Source organism: Chaetodon auriga, chromosome 1, assembly GCF_051107435.1.
Source record: "Chaetodon auriga isolate fChaAug3 chromosome 1, fChaAug3.hap1, whole genome shotgun sequence".
NCBI lineage: Eukaryota > Metazoa > Chordata > Actinopteri > Chaetodontiformes > Chaetodontidae > Chaetodon > Chaetodon auriga.
Genome location: NC_135074.1, coordinates 17,473,046 through 17,487,446, shown reverse-complemented (window position 1 = coordinate 17,487,446; position 14,401 = coordinate 17,473,046). Strand labels below are relative to the sequence as shown.

At 39.9% G+C, this 14,401-nt stretch overlaps 1 protein-coding gene across 1 annotated transcript; it reads left to right on the top strand.

Moving 5' to 3' along the window:
- Positions 1 to 5,736: 5,736 nt before the first annotated feature.
- Positions 5,737 to 11,457, top strand: LOC143318827 (ammonium transporter Rh type C 2). The gene is made up of 11 exons (XM_076727325.1): positions 5,737 to 6,010; positions 6,600 to 6,792; positions 7,884 to 8,034; positions 8,145 to 8,292; positions 8,450 to 8,616; positions 8,708 to 8,845; positions 9,531 to 9,667; positions 9,864 to 9,988; positions 10,244 to 10,317; positions 10,403 to 10,476; positions 10,567 to 11,457. The coding sequence occupies exons 1-11, from the start codon at positions 5,785 to 5,787 to the stop codon at positions 10,598 to 10,600; spliced, it is 1,467 nt and encodes a 488-aa protein (XP_076583440.1). The 5' UTR covers positions 5,737 to 5,784; the 3' UTR covers positions 10,601 to 11,457.
- The last annotated feature ends 2,944 nt before the right edge of the window (positions 11,458 to 14,401 follow it).

Sequence of the window (14,401 nt, the reverse complement as noted above, 5' to 3'; positions counted from 1 at the left end):
TAGTTTGACATTTTGGTTAATTAATGGATTGATTAGGAAAGGAATTCAACCTCGGCTAATTATCTAATTTGGGCCTCATTCTGCAGACTGACCCCAATTTTTATTTCACCTACATATGCATCTTAATTATCTCACAGGTTTTGTATCTGTCACTGTAAATGTGAAGTAGTGTGAATGAACCAGCTTTGTAAGTTGTTTATAACCTGATGCAATTTTTTATACAATGTGGGTTAGCGAGAGGCTCTGTTTGTGTCCTAGTTCGTGCACTGTCTTCGAATTCACAAATAATATTAACTGATAAACCCACATAGTTAAAATGTGCTTATATTGTTCTGATTTGAAATCAGAGTACTCACAAATTTTAGAACGGGAAATTCATAAATTTGATGTAGAATAACAAGAAATGTTACTTTAAAGCATTAACTTTCAAAAATGTTTCTAAACAAAACCTCAAAATACTTTAGGAAAATAAAAAAAAATACAACAACAAATACAATTATAAAACACAAGTGAGGTAAAATAATATTAATCTTTAGACCTTCACTTTAGTTCCAAGTGTTTGATTCGATTAGAAATTGCAGAGAACTTCAAGAATATCTGAAAGACGGTGTAATGGATGAGCAATCAGTCTGTCATTGGTCTCATCTGTTGTGCAGTTCTTTCACACACATCTTCAACACACAGGCAAAATGACCCTGAGCAGAGCCCCCGCAGGAACCACACAATACTGGGAAAAATCATTTAGAGTCACTTATTGATTAAGTATCAGTATTACTGCTGCTATTGGTACCAGGGCCTTTGTTGATTTGATAATGCTCTTAAATGTCCAAACGGCGCAGCAAAAATCAACTACTTCAAATCAATGCATCAATTTACATTTAAAAGAACTCTGAGAAGAACTAGGACCTCGTTCTATTTTATAGGTGGCACAGTCTTAAATCACAAATTGGGAACTGCAAATGTTAAAGCGGGAGACAAATGGATGGACAAGATACATTACTAAATGGAAACAGTCGAAAAATATAAATCTTTAATTAACAGCCGTAGAGAAAAGTGCAAGTGTTCCCTGAAAAGTGTGTTGTAATAAATAAATTAGTGATGAGTAGACCAGACCGGGCTCATCAAACATGTCATCTTACACCCTGAAAAACACTGTAAAAAATCAAATAAAAAAAGCAGAAGCCTGCCAAGTCAACTCAGGCGATGAATCACCTCAAGTAGGATTAACCTCTTCACTCCTGCTGTCCTGCCAGTGGAGCTAACCACACAAACTCAGCCTGTGCAGACAGCCAATCTCCAAACCAACAGAGCTGTGGAGATCCCAGAGTTTCCAGAAACACAGAACATGTCTGGCTGAATTTTGGGGAAAGGTGTCCATCCAATGGAATGATGCATGTCTTACTTTTGATGACTTTATTTAATATAAACACATATGGTTTCAGTGAAAAGCTGGAGCAAGCTGATATAGAATATGCAATGTCTCAGACAGTATGCTATAAACTCTACTTTAAAAGAATTCAAGAAAACTGGATGGTGGTGCATTAAAATTCAGGAAGCTAGGCCACCCAGCAAATCATGATCTTATACAGCATGAGTGTATAAGGGAAGGAGAAATCTGACAAAAACGTATGCCACCAGATAAACAGATTCCTTGTATATGCATCAGTCATATACTGACACATAACTCCTGCAGTTAGAGTGCAAAAAGTTATTCTTATTTATCAGACTAAATTCCAAATAAACAACATTAATGCAAGAAAAACTACCAAACAAACAGCCAATACCCAGAGAAAAAACCCAATTATCACATCCATAAAATACAATCAGATTCCGTTTGCGAGTGGAAAACACCGGAGACTAAAGGAGGAACGTGGCAGGAACATTAACGTAGCCATGTGCCTCCGTTGTCACCCTTGAGGCAGACTGAGCCACATGTGTGACACCTCCATATCAGTGTGCATGTGCGTGAACTTGCAGTCACACAGGAGACCATGTGAGAGACAAAGATGCTGTTTGATGAAGTCAAACTTCTGTCTCCTCTGCAGATTGTCACACTGTGCTGAGGGGTTATCTGAGTATCACATCATATTCCGAGTGTGCTGTCGTTTTCTGCCGACTGCCTGACGCGCCCATATCTCTGTGACATCTGAGTGTGTGTGCTGCTATTCACCTGCAGAGTTCTGGGTAATTCTTCTGTGCTTAGTCACACTCCTCAGGCTGGTGCGCAGAGATCAAATCAAAGTTCAAAAAAACTTGATTGATGTTTTATTTCTTTTAATCCAAAGAAGGCGTTACAAGAAAGCAATTACTTCATCAGCTGCGCCTTAAGATCAATTTCACATGCTGCTCTCCCCTTTCATACACCTGTCTTAGATTTCACAATAGACAATGATGTTGTAACTCATATGCACAATAGTTCCAACAAAAACAGGCTCTCAGTCATTTGAGAAGGAAACAATTATTTGATCCCCTTTTGGAGCATTAAAAGTCGTTGGTTTCACATTGTTTCCCAGACGCTGATATAAGTGGTCAGCAGCTTCTGTGTGAGTGTGTAGATGTTTGTGACAAATGACTGAAGTTCTGCACATAATACCAGAAAAATATGCACATTACATTTCATATTAACAGTGGAAATCCGAATGTGCTTCATTTCTACATTAGTAAGTGCTGCCATTTTGGCAGGTCTGACGGGATGTCACAGTTCCAGTGCTTCTAAAGGCAACACTGCAACAAAGAAAAAGGCTGAAAAAACGGAAAAGCTTTTGTTGTTTGAATAGCTGCTTTGCACTGATCTGTGTCTCACTTACCTGTAGATTGACAGGAGCTCATAATATCTCCAGCTACATCATTCCTGTGCAGTTAAGGCAAGGCATACCGCACCATGTGACAGAGGACATTGCTGAAATGCCTTCAGCCGATTAGATCTAAAACCTCCATACTGTCACATGCTCAGGCTCAGTGAAATGTTTAAGGACGTCATTATATCATTTCTGTCGATATGGTTGAACGACAGTTATTTGTGGGGGCTGATTTTCTATTCTTTTATAAACATTCAATTTTCGTGTGGACAAAACAGCATGATCACTCTCTGCTGTTGGTTACTTTCTGCAGCATTCATTTCCGAAATATGTTTATTCAAATATGCCCCGCAGGCAAAATCTCTTTTTGCTCAGCTGTGTTTCAGCAGGGCGGATGCTTCTTGCTCAAATATGGCGTTGTGTAGACTCAACATTCTCCCTCCTCTCCATGTGACCCTGCTCCCTGTCAACTGTTGACCATTTGACCCGTGTTCTGTCGCATGTTTACTGAGGAAACAGCAGTCACTTTCTAGACAAAAGTCATAATATACTGTACACATTAGGGGCAGGATTATTTTGGGGCGATTATCTAACCTTGGAAGACATTCTTCTAAAAATAAAAATGCGAGTTCATACACATAATTCACTGCACTCTGGGTTTTTCTGTGGCAGCCTAACTCAGTCCGGTGTGACTGGCGGCTCTTGGAGGGTACGCTCAGCTAACCTAGTGGTCGAGGAGGCCCATAAGAAAAATCTGAAGACTAATTAACAAAATTGGAAATAATTAAAAAACACTATTTTTCAAGAAGGTTTTGCCGTTGTTCTTCTTGTCCTCTAAAAGTAATTTAAAAAAGAAAGAAGAAAAACAAAGCAAGAAAACAGTCAGCCATTGGTTAGGCTGGTGAAACCAGTTATGTAATCAGTGATGAAGAGTCAGAGCAAAAACCTGCTGGAACAATTCCTTTAGACAGACACTGTGTATTTATGTGTATCTATGACTTTCTTCTATTGTTACACTATGTTTTATCATTTACCATTATCCTGCAAGTGTGGCAGTAACAATAAAAGTTATACAAAGACTCACTTTATCCTCAACTACATTTTTGTTTCCCATCATTGAGTTCAGTTAACCTGCAGGTTCAAATGGCCTCAGCTTCAAATTGAAATACATGTCAAGTCGCAGCAGTTTGACATAATACAATGCAAACATCCTGAAAACACACAGCCATAATTCAGTCTGTGATGAAAACAACTTCCTTCCAGAGATTTCCTTCCAATATTTTTTAATCTGCACTTTAAAAATCATGCAGTCTCGTCTCTAACAAGTGTTTTTGGTTCATGTGTGTATCTTTGCAGACTTGTTCTTGTAGCCTTGCAAAGCTCGCTGACTTTGTCATATTAGGTAATACGCACAAATGCAACAAACATTTCAATGGAAATGATCTTTAAGCTCATTCCAGTGTTAGTATGTAGTGTATAGGTTGACTCCAGCACATGCTGTCAGTAACACACAACATGTTACATAACGTGCTGAAGAAGTCACCAAGTGTTGAAGGGGGAAAACAGATATTATCTGGAATGTTCTTTGTGCTGCACAGAGACAGCAGAGGCCTGACACATGATGAATCCTTAAAATGGAATCTCAGATAATTATCAAGATAAGAAAGCACAACCAAAACACAACGCAGAGCACATGACTCGCAGGAAGAGAAACAGCTGACCAGGTGGCATGTGCTGCTCCTGGTTGATGACCATGTCTGCTCTCGCTGTGTGCTATGAAAAGCTCAGTGAGTTTTCATGTAAATAAGCAAAATAATAAACAGTGATGTCCCATTGAGCCATCATTCATTTTGAGTCATACTGAGATTCATTTTCTCTCTGACTGACGTCGCGCCTCCTCTAGTCATCAGACAGTGGTCGACTAATGATTACAGACCTGAACGGTGATCTTTGTAGGAAGTGAGTGACCATCACACGCTGTTGCTTCAGTACCCACTTTTGCTCTTATTGACAGTTGAGGCAGACAGGAAACAACAGGAGAGGGAGCGGTACAGCAACAAAGCTTCCTTCTCTGGAAATGTATACTTCAATACTGCTTAAGTTGTTACAAATTGTTTGATCACAGATCTCAGTGTACAGAAAAGCAGGTACTTAGTTACACAAAGACACTCAAGATCAATATTTTTACAACACTCTCAGTGAACCAGTTCCCATTGTTAAAGGGTCCTTCGCCTTCACATGCTCCAGTTTGCAGGTGCAGTGGTTTACAGCCGTATAAAACTGGAAACACGCATTCATGTTCAGTAACCATCTGTTAAAGATCATAAGAAAGCATAAAAAAAATGTTGGGTATGAAGCATTAGCAGTTTTCTGATCCCTGGAAGACGTGGCCTTGTCTTCTAATCAAAGGTGTGCACACCTGAATTCAGCATGCAGCTCAGGTGATGATAGCCTGATTGACACGTGTGTTCACCCAGCACCAGTTCAAGGCTTCCACAGAGCACTTAGACGACGCTCAAAAACCATTTACAGTACAGGACCAAGTGAGCAAGTCCTGGCAAGACTTTAATTCAAGTGAAGCTATTTTTACAATTTTACCTTTACACCAAGGTCTGATTTCTCATTGTGCTGACCAGCTGGGTATTGTTAACATTCTGTTATAATAGCACAAAATGATCCCATATAAAGTCACAGCATCAAATGTCTGCGTCATTTCCATCACATATTATTGCCCGATTATTTCCTGTGGCACCTGTTCTAGGAGGAGTGTTGCCAAATGTGGCTTGACCTGGCTGAGAAAGCAAGCAGGGAAGGAGTGGTTTACCTGCTAACAGGTAAGATCAGTCCACCCCTTTGGAGAGCACACCCCTCAAAAGGTCCATCTCTATACTGTATATATATAGCTGCTGAGAAGCTGTTCTGTTACAGCAGAGCGAGGGCCTGGCAGAGAGAGTGATCAGGGCATCATCACCTGAGAGTCATCACCATGGGGAACTGCTGCGAGAGCGTGTGCAATTTTTTCGGCCGGCAGAAGAACACCAATGTCCGTGTTAGTCTGCCAGCTGTCTGCTTCGTCTGGCAGATTGCTATGATTGTGCTGTTTGGAGTTTTCATCCGCTATGATGAGGAGTCAGACGCGCATTGGGCAGAGCACAAAAGGGAACACAACATCACCAGCGATATCGAAAATGACTTCTACTTTAGATATCCCAGTAAGTACAAAAAATATATCTCAGAATGAAATATATTTCTCGCAGCTGCAACGGATCATTTTACCTCATCTTCACTCCTTTTTCTGTCTTTGTTTTTTGTTCATGGCTGGAAAGTTTCAATGAAATGTCAAAGGTCGTAAAAAGAACATGATAAGGAGTTTTTCTATCAAGAATTTAGAGGGTGGCTGTACAAAAGAAAACTTAATAATCTTGCTGAACATTTTGTGAGAGGCCCTCTCTTATTCTTGTATGTAACATTGAAATAGCAGCGCTGCACAAAGGAAAACAACGCCTTTCTAGGTCTGCTTGTGACAATCTGAAAACAATTGTACACCTAGTGTGAAGTTCTCTAGCTGCAATAATATCTTAAATCCATTAATAAATTGAGCAAAAAAAATGATAAAACCTCAACATGTAAGCATAAACAAAAGCACAAATTACAAATCTGTAATTAAAGAGAGAGAATAATAAGTTAATTGATAAGTAGACAATGAACATGCAGGAGAGAAGGAGATTTTTGTCTTAGCTTGATGCACTTTAAGTGTTGCATTTAATCGTTCTACAAATGTGTTTATTTCCCTTCTTCAAGGCTTCCAGGACGTCCATGTCATGATCTTCGTTGGATTTGGTTTCCTCATGACCTTCCTGAAACGCTACAGTTTCGGTGGTGTAGGCTTCAACTTCCTGATCGCCGCTTTTGGTCTGCAGTGGGCTCTTCTCATGCAAGGCTGGTTCCACTCCCTTGACCACACCACCGGAAAAATCTATATCGGAGTAGAGAGGTAAGCCTCTTCATTGCACAGAAAATAAGCAGCTCTTTGTGCACCATCAGTTATTTAGTAACCTGCAGAGATGCAGATGGGGATGCGCAGGAATGTCATGAATTTTCTAGATGATACCACGTTCTTTAAACTGTTAAGATGAGTTTGAAGAAAGGCAACAAGGTTTCGACTCGTCTTGTTCTTTGAAGCGGCTTTTGTCACAACCATCAACACATGGAAATCCTTTGTCTATTGCTGCATCCTTGCGGCAAAGTCAACATTCTTGTCATAGCAAAGTTGGAAGTCACTTCCACAAATGCATATAGTCTATAAAATACTTATTCAAGAAGGAAGTATGTGTGGAATGAGAAAGAAAATATTTCTGGTTCTGTTGCATCAATTTTGATCCTTTTTTTTCCCCCAAAACTGTCTATTGTGAGTCCAACTGTGCTGTAGAGGTGAGAACAAACAGTATCCCTGTGCTGGAATGACACTGACAATGACATCTGACCCCAGCTGTGTAAGGATATCCAAACCATATGAGCAAAATATGAACTGAAATTAGCTGGTTTATGACTTTAGGCCTTTCTACAAGATAGAGGTGCATCATCAGGTAATAATGCAGGACCTGCCTTAGTTGACATTGCACTTAATTGTTCCAATTCCTGAACAGATGACTGAAACCAGCTGACATGCACTGACCCTTGCACTTGTGGGGCCTCAGTGCAGTTTTGCCCAGTTGGTAGTTTGGCTCGCAGGAAGTGGGCTGTTGGTATAAGCCTGCCACAGGCCCACTATTTTAGATCACATTCTCCTCCTCTCCCACTATCTGAGTGTTACTATTTTGCAAGTGGACCGTCGCTGCGACCTGGACTTAGCGATGCCCAAGATCATTGTGACTGCTTTAAAGAAATACTTACAAGTGTGGGTTTTTTTTCTCCATACTATAATCATAGTGGGTTCAGCCAGACCTTTCTACATCGCTCGTACGAGGTCTGTCTATGTGGGTAATCCAGCCCTGCTTTGACTCCTCAAGGTGATTTGGTGTGTCATTCATTGCTGTTTGTTTCCACTCATTCAGACCTCGATGTTGTTCTTTTTCGTCTCCACAGTCTGATCAACGCTGACTTCTGCTGTGCCGGCTCTCTGATTGCCTATGGTGCCCTCCTGGGAAAAGTAAGCCCTGTCCAGCTGCTGGTCGTCACCTTATTTGGCATCACGCTGTTTGCTGTGGAGGAATACATCATCCTCAGCCTCCTCCATGTGAGTCTCACCGAACACAATCATCCCACAGGGGCCTTAATTATTGTGCAAGGGGTGAGAATTTTCCTTCAAACATTGCACTTTCTTGTTTGTGCTGCCTGCCCCCACAGTGCAGAGATGCTGGTGGCTCCATGGTCATTCACGCCTTTGGAGGATATTATGGTTTGGCCATCTCCTGGGTCCTCTACCGGCCAAACCTAAACCAAAGCAAACGCCTTAATGGATCCGTCTACCACTCTGATGTGTTTGCCATGATTGGTGAGTGACACTCCTCAACCTCACGTCAGTGTTTGTCTTTATGACGCAGTTCATTTGGCATATCACGTACTTTACATTCATCACTGTCAAACCTGTTCATGTGATGGTCATTTTGCTCATCCAGCTGTGGTTTGATTTTCCTTCTCCCTCCTCGCAGGCACACTGTTCCTGTGGATGTTCTGGCCCAGTTTCAACTCGGCCATCACCGACCACGGCGACGGACAGCACAGAGCAGCCATCAACACTTACCTGGCCCTCGCCTCCTCTGTTCTCACCACCGTGGCCATCTCCAGCATGTCTCAGAAGAGAGGAAAGCTGGACATGGTAATGCTATGTCACTGAAAAACATCAAATCTGCAGCTAGTCATGTTAACCTATGTATTTTTCATGACTAACACGATGCTTTACCTGACAGGTGCACATCCAGAATGCCACTCTGGCTGGTGGTGTTGCCATGGGGACAGCGGCCGAGTTCATGATCACTCCTTATGGTTCGCTGATTGTGGGTTTCTGCAGTGGAATCATCTCCACCTTTGGCTACCTGTTCGTCACGGTGAGTCTTTCACTTCTGATCTTTTGATCTGAGAGAAGTCTTAAAGTCTGTGTTGCGACTGTCACAGAAAAGGAGAAGCAGAAAGAAACCAGGTGAAGGCTGTCATACAGGAAAATACCACGCTTATTTGAAGCGATGACTCATTTCCAGAGCAACCACTGAATGCTTTAGAAGCAAACGAAAGCTGGAAACTGTGGCAAGTTGTTGACACACCCCAAACAGCAAGCTCTGCCCTGTTGTCAAATGCATTTTCTAATGAAACATTTCATGCTAAGTGTAAACAAAATGACCCAAATACAGTTTAAAAAGGGCGAGATGGAGATTGAATCCGCTGACTCAAAGATCATCAGTACTGAGAATTTGCAGTTTTAATAACCTCAGGAGGTTTTTTTTTTATTCTATAATTACATATGAATAACCCTTTATGAGTTTCTAAATGATTCTGCTGATTCTTATATTTTTAGAGACAGTAACCTTATATATGGGTGTTTTTATGCCAAAAAAATAATTCAAATTTAATTCAAACAAATCATATTTTTACCCTGAAAATGTTTATAAACTTCAAATAATATAAATAACTCGATTTTTTTTTTGATGGCCATTTTTAGGGAGAACTGGACTGAGTTAGAACAGACTGGAATTTGCACTCATGACTTTAATATATGACTGTTTCTCTCATTCTCAGCCCTTCCTGGAGAAATCTTTGAAGCTCCAGGACACATGTGGTGTTCATAACCTGCATGCTGTGCCAGGGATGCTCGGGGGCTTTACAGGAGCCATTGTTGCTGCAGCTGCCACTGAATCCGTCTACAGTCATGAAGGGTGAGTGACTGAGACGCGCGGACACACATGAAGACTGGAGTTCAGAAAACGTGACCTCACCTGTCTGTTGACCTCAACACAAGCACGCACTGAGTTCTCAGGAACTGTCTGCTTGTAATAATACAGATTCACTTTTGATTGGCTGAGAGTGAATTGACTTTACAGGAAACTCCGGATTTTTCTTCTCTGCCTACAGGTTGATCAACACATTTGACTTTGAAGGCAGTTTTGCGGGCAGATCCGTAGGAACCCAGGGAGGCTACCAGGCTGCTGGCACATGTGTGGCAGTCGCATTTGGACTTGTCGGAGGAGCGATTGTGGGTGAGTTTGAAAAAAGTGTTGTGTGTTTGTAAGACTTATCAGTCTGTTTCAATGTCTATGTTGAGAGAATCCAGAGGAATGATGACATTTATGTCTTTAAAAAGGTATTTTACTATTTCTTTAAAAAAAAAAAAAAAAACTCCACATAAAGTATTTGAAGGAATGTTCTAAGAATTGATGTCAATGTGATAGTATCATGGACAAGAAAAAAGTATGAAGTCTTGCTTCATGCTGTTTTGTTTGCTCTCTTCAAAGGTTTCATCCTGAGGTTCCCTATCTGGGGCGACCCTGCTGACGACAACTGCTATGATGATGAGGTGTACTGGGAGGTAAGAGTGCTTTTCTACCACTAGATGGTGTTCTTGCCCTTTAAGTGGGGAGGAAAAAACATCTGATCCCACTTGACTGTTTCAGGTTCCTGAGGATGAGGAGACCATCCCTCCTGTCCTGGAGTACAACAACCACATGATACACAAGCACCAAGACATGTAAGCTCACTCGCACTCTGACACGTCCTCATTCACTCCTCCAGCTCCTGAGTTGGCTTGAAATGTGATTTTCTTCTTTTTGCTTGACAGATCTGAGTCAAACTTCTCTGTGGAGCAAAGTTAGAGCCGCTCAGTGGAAGATCAACCTCCCTCATATCACTTTGAACTTGATACAGCTGTGAAACAACACTAATTTATGAAGGAGTGATCCTTAAAGATGGCCAGTTCTACAAGAAAGGAACAACAGTGTGCCATGTTCTGCCAGTCTTGTTTCCATTGGTCTGGCACCTTTGTCAATGATTGGAAGCTTAAGATTATGACAACGCTCACCAAATATCACATTAATGGTTAAAATGACTCTGAATCAAAACTGCATTCACTTTCTCTTTCAATTTGGAAGAAACTTCATATAACTTGTAGATGCTTGATGACTGGAAAATGTCAGGGCCCGAATCCAAGCAGTATGGTGAGAAGATGCAAAGATTCTTTGTTTATATTATGTAAGATGATAATGCACAGAAAGGAACTAATTCTCATGAGTTTGGAAACACATTACTGTAATCTTTAATCTTTCCCACACAGAGCTCTGAATTCTTTCATGTCATGCCTTTTAATTGTTGCAGAATGTTACTGATAATGTGCCATTTTATTTCCTAGAAATGAAGAGTCTGTTGAATCCATTTAGTTCTTTGTGCAAAAAAAAGGCATTTAGTGAATAATCAAATGTATTTGTGCAGACAAATTAAACATTTTTTGTGTTGTATATCCTATTCTTATATTATGTATAGGTCTTTGTAAGATGTGTGTACATATGATTCCAAATTTTATCGCAAACTATTTGTTTGTTGCGTAACTCATTTGTTCCTAAGGTTGAAGTCTTGAGTAGCTACAGTAACTATGACACACATCCCAGTGGTTTGGTTGCTGCAGTGTTGAAGGTTACCTCCAATAAACTGTACTTGACTGTATGTGTCAGTCTATTTGTTGTGTTATTGGACGATTATAGTTTCAGATGTATACATTCATAAATTGCATGTAATTGGAATTAAACAATAAAGTTATATTGTTGTCTTTGCACTCCTTTTGCTCACATTTTTACGAGACATAAAAACACACCTAAGATAAAAGTAACATCATATTGTAGTTAAATGATTACAGTAATTTATGTGTGTGACAGTCACACAAGCAGAATAAATCCCAATCATGATGTGCCAATTTTCCTGTGTGCATGAAGGTAGCATAAATAAATGAACAAAATGGCATAAAAAGCATTAAATCAATTGCAATACTGATAACTATCTAGCTTTTTATATCCATGAATGTTGTAAATATTTTTTATATGACCCTAATGTGTGGCAAAGTGAATGAAAGCTCTGATGTTCGGAGTGTGCAGTGAAATAACTCATTATGGCCAATTAAAATACAAGACTAAACTCATCCAAAATCCAAAATCAGTAAAAACAAAGCTATCAGCAGGACAGTCGTCATCTTAGTATTAATTTATCTCTTGAATTGATACTTTAAACCTTTAAATACTTAAAGGTTTTTGAATTACTCTCTCTTTTCTCGTACTTTCTCGTCTTTAAGCCAACGTTAGCGCACTCACTGCTTAACCTAATGAGTAGCTTCCTGGACATACAGTAATAATATAAGAAGAATATCCATACTGAAAGTTGTGTTATAATAAAATATATTAAAATTTACTTGTATATCGCTCTTCAAAACCAGTGTCACACCAGTGTGCTTCACACAAAGCAAATGATAAAAACCAGGACACATAAATTCAATAAGGCAAAAACCAGTAAACCAGTGTTTCAGCCAGTGTCATACTGTGTGCAGTCTGTCCTGAAGAAATCAGTGTTTTAGTTTGTCGCTCATGCTTTAAAAGTGCACGCAGACTGTATCAACTCCAGTGTATTAACAACACACACTGTGATGCTTATATTCAGTTTCAGCAGTTTGGTCCAGATGGGGACCAAACTGCATCTAAATCTACATTTTGTCATTTTTAATCTTACTGTTTTTTTGACTTGCTGGACTACACTGACAGATATCTTGCTGTGCGAAGCACTAAAAGAGGAAGCTGTATCAGTTATTCAGATTTGCCTTCATTTGCATTTGATAGGTACAGCATTTGTTTTGGTAGGCGCCTGTCTGATGTACAAAAGTTAGATATGGATCCAGATTTGTTGAATTCTGATGTTGCTTCCAGTACAGTTTCACACTAAGTGACACCTTAATTCTTGGCTGTGACCACTCAGACACTCTCATAGAGCATCAGGGTTTAATGCCTGTGACTAAACACCATTTAAGAAAACTGATTAAGTTAAGATATTCATCACTATAACAGCAGTCCACAGCTTTCTTTTTGATTGTGTAAGTGTGAGTGTAAGAGGGTTAAACCGGGTCCTCCGGGTCATCGTGGGCTTGCTTGTTGCCTCCCGGGCTCTGGACTCCTTGCTCCCTTTATTTTGATGGTAATGAGGCCTGGACAGGCCAGTCAATAGGGTCATTTCCTGACCAGTCACTGTGACATTAATGAACTCTAAATACACTGGCTGGACATGTGCTTTGTGCTGGTCTTGTCAGGTTGGCTGGTGGCAGAAGCTTTATTGAGTGAAGAGGACTGAGGTTAAACAAGTTAACTGTGGGGTTATCTGTGAAGGCACTCCTGCATTCATATACCTCAGAGTCTGTGTTATCAGTACAGAGAAACACAGAATGTGTATATATATGGTGTCATACTTCTCTAATTTTACTTCATTATTGCATTTGATATATTCATTTTCCACAGATCTGTTTTAAATATACACATTAAACAAAGTGTGCACTCGCTCCAAAGCCTCATTCATGAATCTGCATGTAGCTGTGCATTGTGAGGCTTTGGACTAGTATTCAAATTGTAATGTAGATTTATATGGCGTAATTCATGTGTTCATAATAACATGATGATGTTATATTGTTGAATATGTTTGGGCTTGTTTTGGTTTTTGAGCAGAACACACTGTGCAGATTTACCTCTGTGACAGTAGTTCAGTATGAATCCAGGATGTCACACGTTTCTGTTTTTTTCTCGACCAAGACTTTTTCTAACCATTTTGCAAACATATTAGGTCACATTTTGATCAGGACTACACGACACTCACAGAGCTCATGATGTTCTCCTAATGACTTATAGGTAACACAGCTTTTGAATTCAAGCTCCTTACAGCAGAACTCCACAGATTTCACACATCAAAGTCTGTTTACACTACATACATTTACATACTTTCATTGAGTTTGATTTTTTTTCCACTGTGAGTCTATTTATCTTAAATATGTGGAACACGCCTCTAAATGTAAATGCAAAACCCTCAGTAGTCTCGAGTGTTGATCATCAGTCATGTTGAGGGGCTTAACTAAATCTGTCAATATTTGAAATTCTTGAAAAATTAATAATAAAAAATAATTTAAGTGTGCAGACAGTGAGGTAGGTAGGCAATAACATATAATGATATTTGAGTCTTTTAAAGTTCATATTAAAGATGAAACATGAACATTTCTATTCTTAACATAATATCCCACAGAAGTTATGAAGGAAGAGGAGCCCTGATGGGAAACATGTTATAAATACATGCTGAAAGTAAAGCAGGAGCTTCTCAGTAGACCTTGTGGAAAACAAGAATCAAGCACATTGACTGATTTGTTGTGTTTAATATTGCAAACTGTGAACCGGCGTCCAACAACAAAAAGATCAGAATTTAAAAAGTTTTTTTTGTTTGTTTGTTTTTCTTTTAATGGCAGGGTGCAGATCCACGGTAACAGAGACGTTTCTCTGAAATCACTGTGCAGACAGGCCCTGCAGTGACCTGATGCTGGAGGAGAGTGGACTCAGCTCCTCTTGTGAATCATATGACCCTGGGGAGAGTGTTTGTGAAACCACTTG